This window comes from Psammomys obesus, unplaced genomic scaffold (assembly GCF_907164565.1).
Source record: "Psammomys obesus unplaced genomic scaffold, mPsaObe1.curated_primary_1811, whole genome shotgun sequence".
NCBI classification, from domain to species: domain Eukaryota; kingdom Metazoa; phylum Chordata; class Mammalia; order Rodentia; family Muridae; genus Psammomys; species Psammomys obesus.
Window position 1 is genome coordinate 9,102,376 of NW_026596064.1, and position 17,665 is coordinate 9,120,040.

Consider the following 17,665-nt stretch of genomic DNA (forward strand, 5'->3'; position numbering starts at 1 on the left):
CATCCCAAGCAGGAAGCAGAGACAGCAAACTAGAAATGGCACAGGTCTTCAAATTCTCAAAGCCCAGTAAGACCACACATCATAAGCCTCCCCCAAGAGCATCAACTAGGGGCCATGCATTTAAACTCCTGATACTATGAGAGACAATGATCTTTTAGACCCCCACTGCGAATGCCAGGCAGGCTGTGCTGAGGGAGGCCAGGAGGCTCACTCCAAAGGCTCTGACTGCAACTCTAGCAAAGTTTGTTCTCTCCGTTTGCTATTTGCAAGCCTGTTTAATTTTAAAGAAAATCTTTCTATTGATCACATTTAGAAGGTCATTTGGACAGCGTGATGGAAACCAAGGGGCAGACAGAATGTTGCACAGCAGCAACTTTGAGACATTTTTTTCCTGCACACAAAGTGAGCATAGTTCAAAGCCGGAGGAGAATCTATACAACCCTGAAAAGCTCTGCAAAGGAGAGGCTGAACAAACTCTGGCAGAAATGTCAGTTTCTGCTGGCAGAGGCTAAAGTCAGAAACCACAGCTTCATCTGACCACATAAAGCGTGCTCACAGTGCAGCAGTTATGACTTTACTCTCAGCTGCGGGAGCTGACCTTTTCTGTGACTGATGGTGAAGTTCAGGAGAACATCTGTGAGAAACTAAAACCTCTTCCTGAAGGAAACTACTCGTGGCGGCAACTGCATTGGATAGCTGCCATAGCGCTTGCTTTTCAGTACTACAAACTCTTCATCTAGAAAAAAAAACATTAAAGAGGCACACATCAGGGGAGCCTACTGATAGAAGAGCTGTGTCTGAGTCCATCCTTCTACCCCTGGCTGTGTGTCCTTGGCCGTATCCTTGAGACTCTGAGTGCCTGACACCTCCCTGAAAGGAGGAAGACAGTAGACTTTACCTGGTTTTTCTCCAAAGATGGTTATGATGTTTAAACAGGAGAATAACAAGATAATCTTGCATCCTCTGTATAAAGCAAGAAGCAATCACCTCTGTGACTTTAGGACTACTCAGGATTTTGTGATGGATGTGATGTCCATTTGATACTATTGGAATGGACCACACCTATTCATTAGGAAGAATGAAAGTTGAGAGAGAGGAAAAGAGAGAGAGTCTTTAGCAAAACGTCGTTATAGGCTTTACTTGCCTCTTCCTTACAGATTTATTTATTATGGCACACACTAAATGCAACGGCCTGAGTTAGTTATCACTTTCCCATCACCACATGACTGAGCCTGCGTATGCATGCTTCTGCCAGCACACGAGAGCAACATGGAACACACGTTCCTCTTAGACCTCTGTGTATGAGGGCAGGAGAACCCAGTCTACTCGGTTCCCTGCAGGTACAGGAGATCCCTTGAATGATTTATATCATGTGACCAAATCTCTGTTTCCTCCATGTCTTGGTCAGGAAAGTGTATCAGTGGCAGGAAGTGCCACAGTCTTATCCAGGGCACTTGACCATGTTGATTTACATCCTTCCACTCCCCGCCACACACACCCCCACGCACAGTACACATCCTAGTTTTCCTGCTCAGTGGACATCACAACATCAGGAAGAGGCATCGAGGATGCCAGGCCTGCAAGAGATCTTGAAGCTCGCTGATAACTAGAATTCCTTCTCTCCTCACTCCGATGTCATGAAGTGCAGGCTGTGTGCGGGCCCTGAGGGCGGTAGTCATTATTATCCTGGAGCTGTCTCCAATGTATTCTTCATCCCCTCTGTTTCATCTGCCTGCTCAGCACTGACACATCCTTCCCTTGGGTGATAACTCTTTAAGCACTTCAGTGCAGCTCTCCATGTCCACAACTCTCCTCTCCCCACACTGACCTTATCTTCCTTTTTTATTCAGTGCTTCTAAGATACCCTAAATACAGTCTTCAAATTGAGTCCCTTTGACAATGGCTTTTAATAGCCGATAGCTAATGGAGAAGCAGCCAGCTTCTTACCCAGCTCCAAGCTGGCCATTTGTAAATTTGTGTCAATGGAACCTCTGGGGACCAAGGCAAGAACAACTCAAAGTTCAGAAAGTCAAACAGATGCTTATTGTTTGCTTTTATTAGATAGATAGATAGATAGATAGATAGATAGATAGATAGATAGATAGATAGATAGATAGATAGTCTGGGCCTGGCAGTATGCCTGCCATGCATTTGAACACAAGTGTGTTATTACTTGGAGACTTGTTTTAATCTGCAAATAAGAAACCCACTGTCCACCTGTCAATGATGTCACACAGAACACCCTGCCCTACTGGGGTCTGCTTATCAATTGAGAGCTGCTTAGCAGCAGTGTGTGGCTTATTTAGGAGAGCTGTATGAGGCCTGTGTCTTCCTCTCATCACTTGTATGGTGGGGATGCTAAGCCCTTCCTGTGGAATCTTAGAACTATATAAACTTAACCAGTTAGTTGCAGGAAAAGCCCTTGACAGTGTTGTTCTTCGTGATTTCACTGTAGACCTCCTCCAGGGGCACTCGTCCAAAGCCTTTTCTTTGTGGAACATGAGAAAAGCTGTCAATTTTAGAAATACTGTCAAGAGCTGCCATACGAGTGGAGAAGGTAGCCAGTTAACAAAGACCTTCTGTTGGCTCAAACCCATGTCCAAGCAGACTTCTCTAGTGGCTGTTCCACAACGTTCATAGTAGAAATTTTGTTTTACTTTAAAATTCTAAGTGTGCTGTAAGTACTAAGCTGACCCTGAACTCACAGAAATCTGCATGCTTCCGTCTCCCTAATGCTGAAAGTAATGGTGTGTTCTTCCTAGCCAAAATATGATTTTGCGTTTGTCTGTAGGCTTTTTGTTTTGTTTGGGCTTCTTGTTTGTTCCTTTTGATTTTTTGTTTGTTTGTTTGCTTGTTTGAAAGAGAAAGAGAGAGAACAAAAGTTGGATGGGTCCAGAAGTAAGGAAGATCTGAGAGGAGTTTGGGAAGGGGAAAAAGATAAAAATATATGGTATAAAATAATTCTTAAATTAAATCTATGTGTAGACATTGGCTTAAAGCTCGGTGCTGCCCATAGACCTGAGAAAAACCTGGATGTTTCCTATACTGGGACAATCCAATATAATCCAGCTGTCCAAGGGGGTAAAATAAGAGAATTTTTTTTCTAGAAGCAGGTCCGTCTTAAGCAAGAAATGCACAGTTGTGTAAGGATTTAGATCAAGGACAAAAGACAATGAAGAACACACAAGGAACATCCCCAAAACAGCAGAGCAGGGTACAAGTAAGATGAGGAACCCCTAAAACATAAGTGCATTCATATAGTCAGGGGAGCAATCAATACGTATGATCTTTGGTTTTCCTCTACCTTGCATCTAAATTAAAAGAGAAACAAATATATCATTATGGGGCCTGAAAGTAGGGGAACTATAGCCCAAAAATTTACAAAATAGAAACAACACAGTCTTAAACAAGTGTGAGGTCCTTCTAATCAGGAGACCTAGTTAGCCACAGGTCTTACTTTAGATACGGGAGACAACACTCCTCAGCTCCTGGGCCAAATCTCTGGTAATGGGATGAGAGTAGGAGTGGACAGAGGTGCTGTATTGAGCTTGAAGCAGTGACACCCACCCCCATGTTTTCTCCAGTGTTTCCTTGCCCTCCTCTGGTGAGCACAGAGTCTCTGAGTTTCGATGGCAGAGTGGTCACCCTGAAGCGATCACCACCCTGGAGACAGCTGTTCCAGAGTTCTGAAGCAAGAGAAGAGCTCTAGTGTGTTAAGGCACTTAGGTGAAGGGTGTGCGTCATTGTAGCAGATAGACAGAGAAAGGGCAGTAGAAGGAAGGCAGTGAATTTGAAACCTGGTAGGGGAGATTACAAGACACTTCTCTTGTGTTAGTTCTTCATCAAGTGGCAATTCAAAACTGATACTTAATGTATTATAACTCTAGGAATACACACCGTGTCACCTTCCCTCACTTTATTTTTATTTTTCTGAGAAAGAATTATTCTAAGATGATATATTTTCCTTCGGATATCTGCCAGTCTTTGGGCCCATTGCCACACTTGTTCCATTCTTGGTTAGAACAGGCGTCACCAATGTGGCAGAAGCCAGGAGGAAAGCCATCTTCTGGGGACACTGTTCCCCATAGGCTCCATCTGAGCAAATAGACTTTAACTTGTCACCATGAGTTGGTAGCTTATTCCCCGAACTCCAGCTGATAGTTGTAAGAACCAACTTGCTCTAACATCCCTGAAACAGGTCCTTCTAAATCTTCATTTTGATAACAGTTTAGATATTGCTTTCATTTAGAGTTGCTCCTCATTGCTCTCAAACACAGGGTTGCTGTAGGACACCCCTTGCATGTCAGAGTAGGAGGTTTGGTTGAGTGGGGGCCAGCTTGAATCGTTTGCCAAGTTCCTCTGCCATATCTGGTACTGGCTTTTTGATTGATAGCCAAAACATCTCTTAACTGCTATCCACAAAGCTCGATTTTCAATAATGGCCTCCTGTAAGATAAAAGATAAACAATTTTGTGATTCGAGTTACCTAATTCCATAGATCATAATCAGACAGTGTTTTGGTTTTGCTTAGATTCAGCTTAACAAAATTCTGGGACCTAAGCAAATATTAAGTGGTTTTGTGGCTAGATTCTCAAACTTTCCTTCTTAAACTCAGTTGGAAGAAGGTACTTTCAAAAGCCTGGAAGTTAAGCTGGAAGCAGCCTACCTCGAAGATTGTCCTTGGGAATCTCACATCTGAATTAAATTTAAAGTTGTTCAAATTCTATATTTCACACCATACCACATCCAACTTCATGCCTTCTAAAATGACATTTTATACAATTTTTAGCATCTCATAGAACTGAATGTGTAGAAAGATGCATACTGTGTCTTTGATACACTTCAGCAAGACACTGCTAGACATGAACGCAGGTCAATGAAATTTAGATAGGGGCCTCAGTCTTGGGGTTGGAAAGATATGGATTCATTTCATAACTATAAGGCTATGGCCAGGTCATTAGCCTAAGACCTGTGTCTAATTCTAACCAATAAAGAAGAAAGTCGATTATCCTGAACCTGTTGGGTTAGAAATAATAATCCCTTCCTTCTATATACTGTAAGGATTATACAACTGCCCTTACATAGCAGGGAAGGGCAGGGTAAGTCAGGGCATGGCAAGGCAAGGTAGCGCTGTCACCCTTTACCCACCCTTCTGAACTACTTTTTAAACTAATGGTTGTGTGTTGAGGCCCTGCTTACACAGGTTTCACATTCACTAAAGTACCTGTTTAACAGTATAAAAGTAATGCCTCTTGAAAAACATTTGGGGCTGGAGAGACAGCTTAGCACTTGAGTACACTGGCGGCTGGCTGCTCTTTTTCAGGACCAGAGTTCAAGTCCCAGTACCACATGGCAGATGATAACCGTCTATAGCTCCAGTTCCAGAGGATGTCAAGTGCTTTTTTTGTCCTCTTTGGGTGCCACATGCACATGGTACACAGATACACATCCAGGCAAAACATCCAAACACATACAAAAAAAATTAATTAAAAACATTTTGGTCTGCCACCTAATTCTATGAGTTTGTTTCAAGCTTAAGTGAAACAAGTCATAAAACAAATCACAGAAAAGATTAACTTGTATGTGTGGTGTATTCCATTTTACCATATTCTGTCCAAAAGTAGAGTGTCTGAGATATTCTCATGAGAGACACTAAAGAAAACAAACTGACAAGAATAACTGACTTTGATGTCCATCATGTTATTTTTGTAAACTGAGCCAATGAGGAACTATGCTAGATGTAGTTTTTTCTTAAGCCTACTCACATTTGTTACTTGAGTCTCATTGTCCATAGTAAAGATAAAGACACCTTGCCAGGGTCTTTTCCTATGAACACTGGTAGGCTTCTTGGCAAAAATTGAGACCCAGAGAGCCAATTCAGCTTCTGGCCAACCTCAGTGCTTACCAGCCAGACCTAATCTGTAACAGGATAATTGTAGCTCTTTTTTACAGCTGGGAGAAGGCAGGAACACTGGAACCAACTCCAAGTTTTTAAATTTAACAGCTGTGGGTAGCCTTAGCATTTCTTCAAACCAGTTAAGTGGAAGGTGAAATATGGATCTCCATATTGTGTGGAGTTTCCCTCCTTCTAGTGTAACTACTTATACCTCCTTGCTTATCATTCTCCAAGGGATAACTGAAGAATTGCTAGGTGATCTGCTTTGTGACTCTGCTTTGTAAATTAAATGCACAGCTAGAAGCAAAAGCAGAGCTCTGATGAGAATCCAGTTCTTTCTTTTTCTTTTTTTAACTTTATTTATTTTTATTAATTATAGTTTATTCACTTCTTATCCCAGATGTAGCTCCCTCCATCATCCCGTCCCAATCCCACCCTCCTTCCCTCATCTCCTCCCATACCCCTCCCCAAGTCTACTGATAGGGGAAGTCTTTCTCCCCTTCCATCTGACCCTAGCCTATCAAATCTCATCAGGACTGACTGCATTGTCTTCCTCTGTGGACTGGTAAGGCTGCCATCTCCATCAGGGGGAGGTGATAAAAGAGCCAGATACTGAGTTCATGTCAGAGACAGTCCCTGTTCCCCTTACTAAGGAACCCACTTGGACACTGAGCTGCCATGGGCTACATCTGTGCAGGGTTATCTCCATGCATGGTCCTTGGTTGGATTGTCAGTCTCAGAAAAGACCCCTGTGCCCAGATTTTTTGTTCTGTTGCTCTCCTTGTGGAGTTCCTGTCCCCTCCAGGTCTTCCTATCTCCCCCTTCTTTCATTAGATTCCCTGATTTCTGCCCAGAGTTTGGCTATGAGTCTCAACATCTACTTTGATACCCTGCTGGGGAGAATCTAGTTCTTTAAAGAAATTTTATGTAAGCTTTTTCTGTGGACTATTCAGTTCTTAAACCCTTGTGTGCACACACTTGCATGCACAGTAATAAAAAAGTGGGCAGTATTATAGCCATTCCTATCAACTCCCAAGCTTTTGAGCAGGCAGGGAGTGGGGCTCACAAAGCAAGGGCTCACTCAAATCTCTTTGATTTCTGGGCTACTCTAGGATTAGATTGGAGGTAGGTTTAGGATTAGAGGCAGGCCTCAGTAAACCAGATAATACGTAAAATTCTGCAATGACAGCCAGCCATCATGCCAACCCATCAAGAGAAAAGTGTTTGAACTATGGATAGCACAGGCTGGCCAGCAAGATGGGTTTATCTCAGTTCATCCAGCATCGCTTCACACTTTCTGGCACATATTCAGAACCTCCTAGGGAAAGACAACTTGCTGAGTCCATGACAGTCCACACCTTATCTCAGGCTCTCTCACCACATGAGGCAGGTAAACATAGAATCCATCATTCTCAATTTTAATAGACCTCTACCAAAGACTCACTACTCTATCTGTAAGCACTTGTTGAGCATGGAGAAAGGGGTTACTAAACAACTGGATGTCGTAGTGAGGGTGTCTAAGGTGGAAGCTCCCACTCTCTGATGCTATTTCTCAATTCAAATGTTACTGCCAACTCACAATAAACATGCTTGTCTTTATCTTCATTTCTCACTCAACATGAGAACCAAAGAAGATGCCTAGCTTTTTATCAGCTACCCACGCTAACTGCTGGGCATGAACAAGGTCATTTCTAACATTTAGTTTAGATGACTCTTACTCGGCCCCTACTAGAATTAAGCAGGATTTTAAACGCAATAGTTACTAACACAAGTTCTTGCCAGCAGAGCTTAATGGCAAGCAAAAGAAACTATTAACACCCAAATAACCACAGCATGTGTCTGCTTGCTATGTGAGATTGTGAGTCCCACCCCTGTAATCTTTCTCCTGTCAAAGTACCTTAGGATATACCACAGGGTCAATGAACTGTTGTGGAAAGAACAAATGTATAAAGGCATGATTGAAAACTTGACAGAAATAACATAAAAAGTGGTAAGTGCCGCAAGAGCTGATGAAGGCTTATTAAGCTTATACAGTTTTTTTTTTTGTGTGTGTGTGTGTGTGTGTTTGTTTCTATATGTGTTTGAGGGGCCTTGTTTATTTTGGCTTGGTTTGTTTAGATTTGAACTTCTGAGATTGAATCTCCCCGTACAGCAGAGCCTGCCTCAAACTCTTGATTTTCCTACCTCAACCTCTCAAGTTCTAGGATTACAGACAAGCAGCACCACTATGCCTGGATAGGTTTATGTCTATTAAACACCTACTATGTGCTTCTCGCTAATCATATTTCTGTCTATATATATGTATACATACATATATATGATTTATATATATATATATATATATGATTGTTATATATGATTACTATATATTGTAAGGTACAATTACTGGTGACATTTATAGCAGAGGGAGCAAACCAACAAAACAGAATAATTTGCTAAAAATCAGGCAGTAAGGAAGAGCTGAAGCCAGGATTCACACCAGAAAGAGTATCTGAGCCTGTGCCCTTTGTGCAAATATACCAAGTTAGGAAAGGCTTCCTGCTACAACATTTGACAGACTTTGACACTTGACAACCATTGCTCTTCCTTGTCCACCTGCCTAAAAAACAAAAACAAAAACAAAACAGACAAACAAAAGGTCTAAGTGAACCAGTCTGAGCATAGACTCTCTTACCCAGAATGCCTTTCCCTCTGAATAACAATGAGACAGTCCTAATCAATAAGACATACGAAGAAGTCTGCTGACAGGCCATAGGAAACCTTCTGTTTCCTGGTAATATCTGAGGAAATAGAATTCCTTGAGTGCCTTCCCTGTTTTCTTTCTGCCCATAAATAGATGTATCGCACACACAGCAGGTCTGGAGACATGAGCAGGAACGATGAAAGGGGACAGCTAAGAGTCTCATGGCACTGAAGAGTGCAGAGCTCTGACAAGTAGGAGTCCTGAAGTGTCCACCCAAGTCTGGTTCCCAAATCAGGAAATATCTATGTTGTCTAAACTGTGTATGTGAGTTTTGCTAATTGCCTAACAGAGCAAGGGTTAGGAAAGATTCATGAAGAGGCTATCCTGACACGGTGCCATAGAGTATGGAACAGAGTGTCAACATACAGGAATAAAGAAATATGTTCCAAGTGAAAAGTGCAGTCACCAAGATGCACATAAGATTATCCTTTAAATCAGCAGTCTCAATCTGTGTGTCACAACCCCAGGATCACAAATCAGATCTTTACATTTCAGTTCATAACAGTATCAAATTTATAGTTATGAAGGAGCAACAAGATACTTTTATAGTTGTGAGGGTCATCACAACATGAGGAACTGTATTAAAGAATTGTGGCATTAAAAAGGTTGAGAACCCCTGCTTTAAAAGGTGAAAACCGCCTTCCTGAAACTCAGTCAAACTCAGTCTTGGACACCCACCTCAATCTGATTGCCTTAGAGACTGTGTGCCTTAGCATAGTGCTTTCATATGTGTTGCCTGAACCCATCACAGCAGACTCACCTGGCCACATGGTGGACACATACTCTACAACACTGAGTCAGACACAGAGAGGGGAGGGTTTGGTGGTCTGTGTTTCCCTTTTTTCCAAGCCAGCCAGGTGAGTGTGATGCCAACTCTGCTCTGGCATAGCCCTGGTTTCACCTCCAGAGAGAGGCTACAGGGCCCTGATGATGTGCTCTGCTCTTTCACAGACCACTGTAGCAGTATCTGCTTGATACAGGATGGGGCATTCTCAGGGATTCCATCCTCAAGGTACTAGCTGAGAGGTCAGGTTGTAAAGAACCCACAACCCACTGTAAATACTCCAGTTGCTGGAACACAATGGTTCTACAATTCAAAGCAAAAATGGAGACAGATAGCACGCTACATTTCTCCTCCCCTTTATCGAAGCCTTCAAAGGTTCTACCCTTCCTTAGCAAGCTTTGAAGAAGGGAGATTATGTCTAATATCACCGAGAGATGAGAGGGAGAAACATTTAGAGATAAAGACGGAGGCAAGCTCATTTCACTGAGGAAAAGGAGCAAATGGGGGCTGTAGAATGAAAGCTGTGAGACTCATTTCTCATCACCGGCAAAAATGATACAAGCTGTTAAATGAAAGAAGCTGGATACAAAAAGGCCCATACCTCTGAAGCAAAATAATGTAAACCTACATTTTCAACACTCAATAGACAGAAGCGGGGTGACTGAGAGTTCAAAGCTAGCCTGGGTTACATAGTAAGATCCTTTCTTTAAAAGAAAAAAAAAGTGGTAGAGCAGTTCAGTGGTGGAGTGCTTATCTAACATGGACAAGACCCTGAGTTCGGTCTTCAACAGTGAAGACAAAACCAAAAAACCAGAATGATTTTTATTGATATGAAATGTCCCAAATAGGAAAATCCATAGAGACAGAAAGTGTGTTTGTGATTGTCTAGGAGGCAGAGAAGAGAATGAAAATCAATTGCTAATGGGTTGAAGGATTTCTTTGGGGATGGTGAAACAGTTCTGGAACTGGGTAGTGTTTATTGTTGCACATTCAGCAACTATACTAAAACCCATTGAACTGTTTACTTTAAAATTGTGAGTTTTATAGTGCACAAATCAAATCTCAATTTTAAAGTGTGAATTCTATTTGAGTCTGTATTGGGGAATTTTAAGAACGGATAGAACCTTAAAGAACATGAATGAATCCCACCCACACTTTACAGATGAGAGAAGCAATTGCTTGTTTTCTCACTGCACACTGCGCGGAGCCTTTGCACAGCATGAGAAAGAAAGACCATAGCAGTGTGGAGCCTTTGCACATTAAAGTTGCACCATTCTCAAACTCCTGAATAGCTAGGCCACACCCACTCACACAGCTAACAGCCTGAGGGCACTTACCTCCACAGCTAGGGACACAACAAAGTTGGAGCTGATCATGATGAGAATGTAGACTCTCCACAGGACAGGGGTACAGAGTAACTGGCAGAAGACAATGAATCATAGTCTCAGGACAAATATGCTGGAAAAGTTTCCAAGCTCTCCCCAAACATTAGTATAGGCTATAAATCACAGCAGAAACACACCACAAATGGGAGCGATAGCTCAGGAGTTACAAGTACTTGTGTTTCAAAGGCTCAACAGTTCAGTTCCCAGCATTCACATCATCAGGCAGTTCCCAGCTACCTGCATCCCAAGCTCCAGGTAATCTGATATCTGCTTCTGGCCTTCATGGCACCCACATGCATGTGTACAAACACACAGACACAAATGAAATAAATCTAGAATATAAATGCTGCATATAATATATATTCCATACATATACTTTTACATATAGATAAAGAATGTGTAAGTATGGAAAACTGATGTTCAGTCATTTGAAGACTGTGGTTCCCCCCCCTTTAGTCTTTTTATCTAAAATTTCTAAATTTTATAACTTTTGCCATTTTTCAATGAAAAGAAATAATAGTAACCCCTTTTGTCCACTTGCTTTTTGTTGTTTTGAAAATGAAATTCAGGAATGTGACTTTATTCCCAGGCACCTCTGGGGACACATGTGTGAAACTTCCACCACGAATAGCATGGCCCTCTGTCCTCTACTGCCATGTTTCTCATCACCCAAGTCCTGCCTTGAAACGCTGGGTCAGGGATAGCTACACACCCTGTGCCTTCATGAGGGCCTTTGCCAAGGGATGTAATGCACATGGAGCTGAAATCAAGCTCTTTCCACACCTCCTGTGTCTTCTTCCAACCCCTCCTCAGGCACAGTGCCTGATCTGTAAGTAGGCAAATGAATGGATAAATGGATGAACAGGTGCATGGATGAATGGATGGGTGGATGAATAGAGGTATGCATGGATGGGTGGATGGGTGGATCGATGGATCAAAAAGCCATGTACCCTCTGCCGTGGACTGCATGCCTTATACAATGTCTTATGTGCTGATGGGAGAAAAAGCTGATGCAATCCCGTGGAGAACAATGTTTTCAAAATTATCATTTTAAATCCATTTCTAGGAATTTACTCCTGACATATATTTGTAGGTGACTTAAAAATAGGTACATGCTTCTTTTATTATGTCTTTATAAGGGTAACAAATTAGAAACAGCTACATATTAATTAATATGGGATTGCATACACATTATGATACATACAATCCATACTCTGAAATATAATGCATATATATTTAATAAAATATTATGCTATCATTAAAAATAATGAGGAAAGTTTATGCGCTTGTATGGCACAGTTACCAAAGTACACTGTTACATGAAAGTAATAAGCCACACGGATGTGTATGTGGTTATAGCAGGCATGAAAATGTTCCATTTAGCTCTCCTGCTGCTGGGAAGATAAATACATACAGCTATGAAAATGTTCCACTCAGATCTCCTGCTGCTGGGAAGATAAATATTGTCTGCCCCAGACAGTAGATTCAAACTCTACCACAACTGCCACCCCAAAGCTGTACTTCCCAGGAGCTGCTCGGGGCCCACAAATAAGGACAGCATGGGTTCTCATGAGACTCACTCCTGTAAGATGCCAGATACTCCTAAAAGACAGTCTCAGCTTGATCCTTAACTCACTGTGGACCGAGGCTCTTCTCAGAAGCCATCTTTCCTTCCCTCTCTACTTCACTGGGTTTAGTCTTTACCGTGGCATGAGGCCTCTCCTCACTATCCCCGGCTACCCTTTTCTCCCACAGAAATCTCCTACAATAAGTTGCTCGCATAACATATCCCACTTTGGTATCAACATCTCTGAATACCGACAAATGGAATATTTTATTACCATTGTGTAAAAACATGGGAGAAGATTCATGTACATAAGATATACATGTACTTTCCTGTGTATATACATCTATAGCTCTCTATATATCTATCTATACATTATAAATATATAGAAATATAACATAAATTATAAAATTTAGAAATATATATATATATTTCTATATATAAAGTGTGAAAGTATGTTTAAAAACCTGATATCATACTTTGCTCCAGAGAGAAGCTAGGTTGAAAAGGTTATTTTACTGTGTTTACATTTTTAAAAATTTTTACACTATGTGAATGTACTTCTTATTTTAGAAACATCTAGGTTGCAAAACAACATGATTCAATTTGTAATAAACTTCATAAATTTTAGGCAAAGCCCATTTACAGAACATAAATTTAAAAGGTGGAACAGTAATAAATAGTGTTATAATTTTCCTTGCTGAATATCTCACATTCTCTAAAATAGACTCATATTTACATAATAAGAAGGCCTGGTTTTAAACCGAACAGAGCCTCTTTGCAGCATCATTTGTAATCCCACTGTCAGAGACTCCACCCAAGTTCTCACCAAATAAAAGCATCGCCTTTTTAGTTATGCCAGAGTGCCAGCCTGACTGTTAGAGCCAAATACATAAAGTACATATATAAGCTTTTCCTCACTTGAGTAGGTAAGATTATGGTATCTTGTAGGATTTCAAAGTTGTCTCGGTTACATTTTTCAGATGTAAGAGAGAGAGCTTGAAATAGAGCAGTCACTTTGAAAGCGTCTTCAGATACGAGTATGAAAGTACAGAAAAGCATGGTGTTTAAAAGTAAGTACAGATCTGAGAATTAATCTAAAGAGTATTGCAGGTGAAATTTCTTTAAATTAAAGGTATTGCAGGTGAAGTTTCTTTAAACGGCCTTTGAAAGCAAAAAAAATATATAAGTTGATGTTTACCAATCTTACAGGGCATTTTGTTTTTAATGAAAACTGGTTCAATACTTGTTCAAAGGCTGTCTTTAGTCACAGAATCAGCACTTGATAGAATCTTATTTCCTAATTAGCTTGAGTGAAAAATGGGATGGTTCAAAATTCTTTTAAACTCTACCATTTCCAAAGTACCTAACCAGCGTAGAGAGGTCCTGTCAGTTACCACAGTGACCCTGCTATCAGATGATGGTGACAAAAACACATGGCACTGTCATCCTCCAGAGAGGATACTTACGTCTAAACGCCGATGCAAGTCTGGGATATCCGCAAATAGAATGAAAAGACACACGCCCATCTGTAAAATCAGCACAAGGACAAATATATCTGAGGAAACAAGAACACAAGCTATCATTTTGAGAAGGCATCGTGTGAAGTGCCACATCCATTGACTGATATAGTCTAGGTTAATGCTGATTACATTTTCTTGACTTCCGCATCCAAATACAGCATAATGGATAGAAGCACTCATTTCTATGCAATGGGTCTCACCTCTGCAATCTGTGTGCGCGCCCTTGAAGGGGGAAGAAGATCTTTTTTTATATCCATGTTATGTTTTAATTAGTACAGGTGGTAAATAAATATATAGAGAATAGCAGTGGCAAAATGCCCTTTTGAAAAGTGCTTTAAAGACATCCAAGTATCTGGCTTTAAGACAAGTCATATGCCTCAAATCCATTTCTGGAAAACCAGAAATGCCATAAATACATGAAATTTTAAATTGTGATTATATAAAGATGAACATTCAACTGCTTTTTCATACCAATGAGGAAAAGGCAAAATTAATCTTCCTGGAACAATTTTGTATGAGGATATTGATCCGTCAACATGCGTTTCTGAAGTTTGACAATTAGAGGCTTAAGATAATATACAAATGCATGTCCCAAAGACTACACAGGGCATGCGCTTCTTCTAAAGAACCTCTCTGCCCCAAATTACCCCAGCCAAGACTGTCCACAATGCTGTATAATGGGGTTCCTCATGGCCAGACCTACTCCCAGTCTGCCACCACACAATGCCATCTTGACCAGCCTTCCCAACAGCACACAAGTTCCAGTGAGGGTTGTGACCCTTCTTGTGTCCCCAGCATGAATCCTGACAGATACTGACAAGTAAAGATTGATCTTTACCCTGATAGACTAGGATCAGATGGAAAGAGAGGAGGACCTCCCCTATCAGCGGACTGGGGGAGGGACATGGGTGGAGAGGAGGGAGAAAAGGTGGGATTGGGAGAAGAAGAGGGAGGGAGCTACAGGTGGGATACAAAGGGAATAAACTATAATTAATAAAAATAAAATATTATTTTAAAAAAAGATTGATCTTTACATTGACCTTCCCAAGATCCCCGGAGATATCACCTAAAGACAACTTTGGGTGGAGCCATGGGATGAAAAAAGAAAGAAGTTCTTTGATGGAAAGAGAGGAGCAGGGGAATGAGGCTGTGGTGCTTTTCAGAGCTCTGGAGATGAAGTGAGGGAGCTGAGACTCAGTTGTGCAGTTGGTTCCTGAGTGACCTGAACATGCCTGTTCTAATGATCAGCCATGCACTGATCATTAGAACGCTGCACCCCATGCAGTGTTACTCACAGTTTGTATACATGGGCTGCCTAAAGGGCTTTCCTTTAGAGAAGACAAGAGCCACAATGATGCAATTGATTGTTCCCAAAAACCATATAGTAGTATTCTCAAAACTCGCAAAGGTGCTGTTACTTCTGGTTTTCTCAGGAACATTGAGAGATGCAGTAGTTAAAGCTGAGATGCTATCATTCCTCACTGGGCAGACACTACGAAAGAAACAAAACAAAACAAAAGCCAATGGAGACCTCAGAACACTTGCATCTGCAGGTCACCTTGGCAAACACTGTCTGGAGTAGACATCCAATATTCATAATTATCCATTGGTAAAGAAGACACAAAAAAATAAAGAAAAAAAAAAACCAGCCATAGACAGATCTAGAATTTTGTATACATGAATAGGTAAATAGATATTTATGCAGATTTAACTGGCTCCTGATTCATTGAACTATGCATCCATCATGTATATTAAGGTTACGGGGCGGGGGGAGATGAATAAATTGTGATTCTCTCCTTGGGAGACTTAAGAACTCTGTCAGTTAATACACAGGATGACATATACTTTATTATTGAATAGGGGCAGTTTTGAAAGGAAAAGATTTTGACCATTTTTCCGGACATCACTTAAACTAGGCTCCTAAAACTGGAACAAACCAGGAAAGTTATAACCCCTAGCCAGCCTCACGATTAAACAAAACAGGCAAAAGTGTGTGATAAAAGAACAAATGACTCTTGGAAAATTTCCCAAAAGACTTAAGGAAATTAAAACCCTTGGTAGTTGAAGACCCATTTTCCTCCCTTCATATGGACCAGATGATGTTCAACAGAAATCAAACTTCAAGGAGCCAGATTTGAGCCACGCTGATACCTGTGCAACTCCATGAGATACCATGGCTGCTTCTGCACCAGGACGAAGCCCACAATGTGCATGGCCAAACTGAGAAGAATGTTGAAGATAACGGAGAGCAGCAGAGGTGGGGAGATCAGCCGCCCTGCAGGTCTAAACGGCACTAGCTTCGGGTTGGCACCATTTAGATTCACTACAAAATAAACCCAAGGTTTGCACGTATTAGAGCAGGGAAATGCTGTCTTCTTAACCATAAAAGTGGTACGATTAATGCACTGTCAGGCCTCAATCTAAGCATCTTCTGTTTGCAGCAGGATGGTAATTAACACAGAGACCTACAATGGATCAAAGATAGAGAACAAGGGACTGTAGAATGCTCAGCCCTAAATGGGACATCTGTATCATAACACATTCTCCCGAAACTCTGGGATCATTGCAACAGGCAGACCAGAAAGAATGGACAAGCAAGAAGTAATAGATGGCTACAATGAAACAGTGTCTTCTAGACACAGGGGACAGTTACATATATGAACTCACGGCAGTTGTGGCAGCATGCACAAGATCTGTGCAATTGTAAGCCAAACCAAATCTCAGCATGGAAAGGGGAGTTGGACATGAAGTCCCACCCCTGGCTGAGGGGCTATTGGCAATTGATATCTTCTCGGAGAGGGGGAGTCAATTTTCTCTAAGACTGAATTAACCAAATCCAACTAAATCAACAGTGCTCCAGCAGAAGGACACACATACAGGAATATCTGTGCCATACAAATCTGTAGTCATAAGGTAATTGTGTAATTCAAATTCTGATTTCTGTACTTCTCTTGCCTCACTTCTGGTTGCAATCCTTGTCCTGAGAATCTCCTGTCCCCATGTTCTGTAAATACTGTTTTCCTACTGACTTTTCCCCTGATATGCTAATAAAGCAGCTTACAGCCAATTGCTGAGCAGGGGAGAAAATAGGTCTGGACTTTCTGCCAGCCAGGGGAGATGAAGCTAGAGGAGAAAGTAAGAGATTCAACGAAGAGGAACAGGAGCAGAGAATGCTATAAAGTGTAAGTGCCTTGGGGATTTATGCTGAGAGAAAGCCAGATTAACATAGAGACTTAAGAATAAAGTAAATTGCTGCTCAGGATTGTGCAGTAAAGCTTTATAAACAAATATAATAGAGTTTCAATTATTTTGGTAATAGCTGGGTTAAGAGAGAAACAAACACAATTTTATAAAAATAACTTTACCACAAATCGGTCAGAGGATGAGTGAAAGCACAGAGTCAACAAGGGTTCCACATAAAACACAGATTTCTTAGCTGTAGAGACTGTCCAAAAGTATTAAAAGTATTCTTTCATAACACCCAGAAGACACCAATAAGCTGCTGACCTGCGCCAGCATTATTGGAGGTATCAGTAACACAGCAGCAACCAAAAAAAAAAAAAAAAAAAAAAAAAAAAATCACGGTCAGCAAGGAGTGGTGTCATACACCTGTAATCCCAGCACTCAGGGAGGCAGAGGCGGGCAGATCTCTGTGCATTCAAGGCCAGCCTGGTCTACAAAGCAAGTCCAAGACAGCAAAGGCTACACAGAGAAACACTGTCTCAAAAAAAGAAAGAAAGAAAGAAAGAAAGAGAGAGAGAGAGAGAGAG

The 17,665-nt window shown here is 41.2% G+C and overlaps 1 protein-coding gene across 3 annotated transcripts in view; it reads right to left on the minus strand.

Moving 5' to 3' along the window:
* Positions 1 to 2,044: 2,044 nt before the first annotated feature.
* Positions 2,045 to 17,665, minus strand: part of Atp13a4 (ATPase 13A4) — a 118,506-nt gene continuing 102,885 nt past the window's right edge. The window contains exons 26-30 of one of the 3 annotated variants that reach the window (XM_055625155.1): positions 16,047 to 16,218; positions 15,191 to 15,387; positions 13,842 to 13,930; positions 10,761 to 10,841; positions 2,045 to 4,446 (exon numbers count right to left, since the gene is read on the minus strand). In XM_055625155.1, the coding sequence (XP_055481130.1) occupies positions 4,246 to 4,446; positions 10,761 to 10,841; positions 13,842 to 13,930; positions 15,191 to 15,387; positions 16,047 to 16,218 (740 nt within the window). In that variant the 3' untranslated portion in view covers positions 2,045 to 4,245. Of the gene's footprint in view, positions 4,447 to 10,760; positions 10,842 to 13,841; positions 13,931 to 15,190; positions 15,388 to 16,046; positions 16,219 to 17,665 lie in introns of those variants that run through there. The other 2 variants (XM_055625156.1, XM_055625157.1) reach the window with 2 other exon arrangements.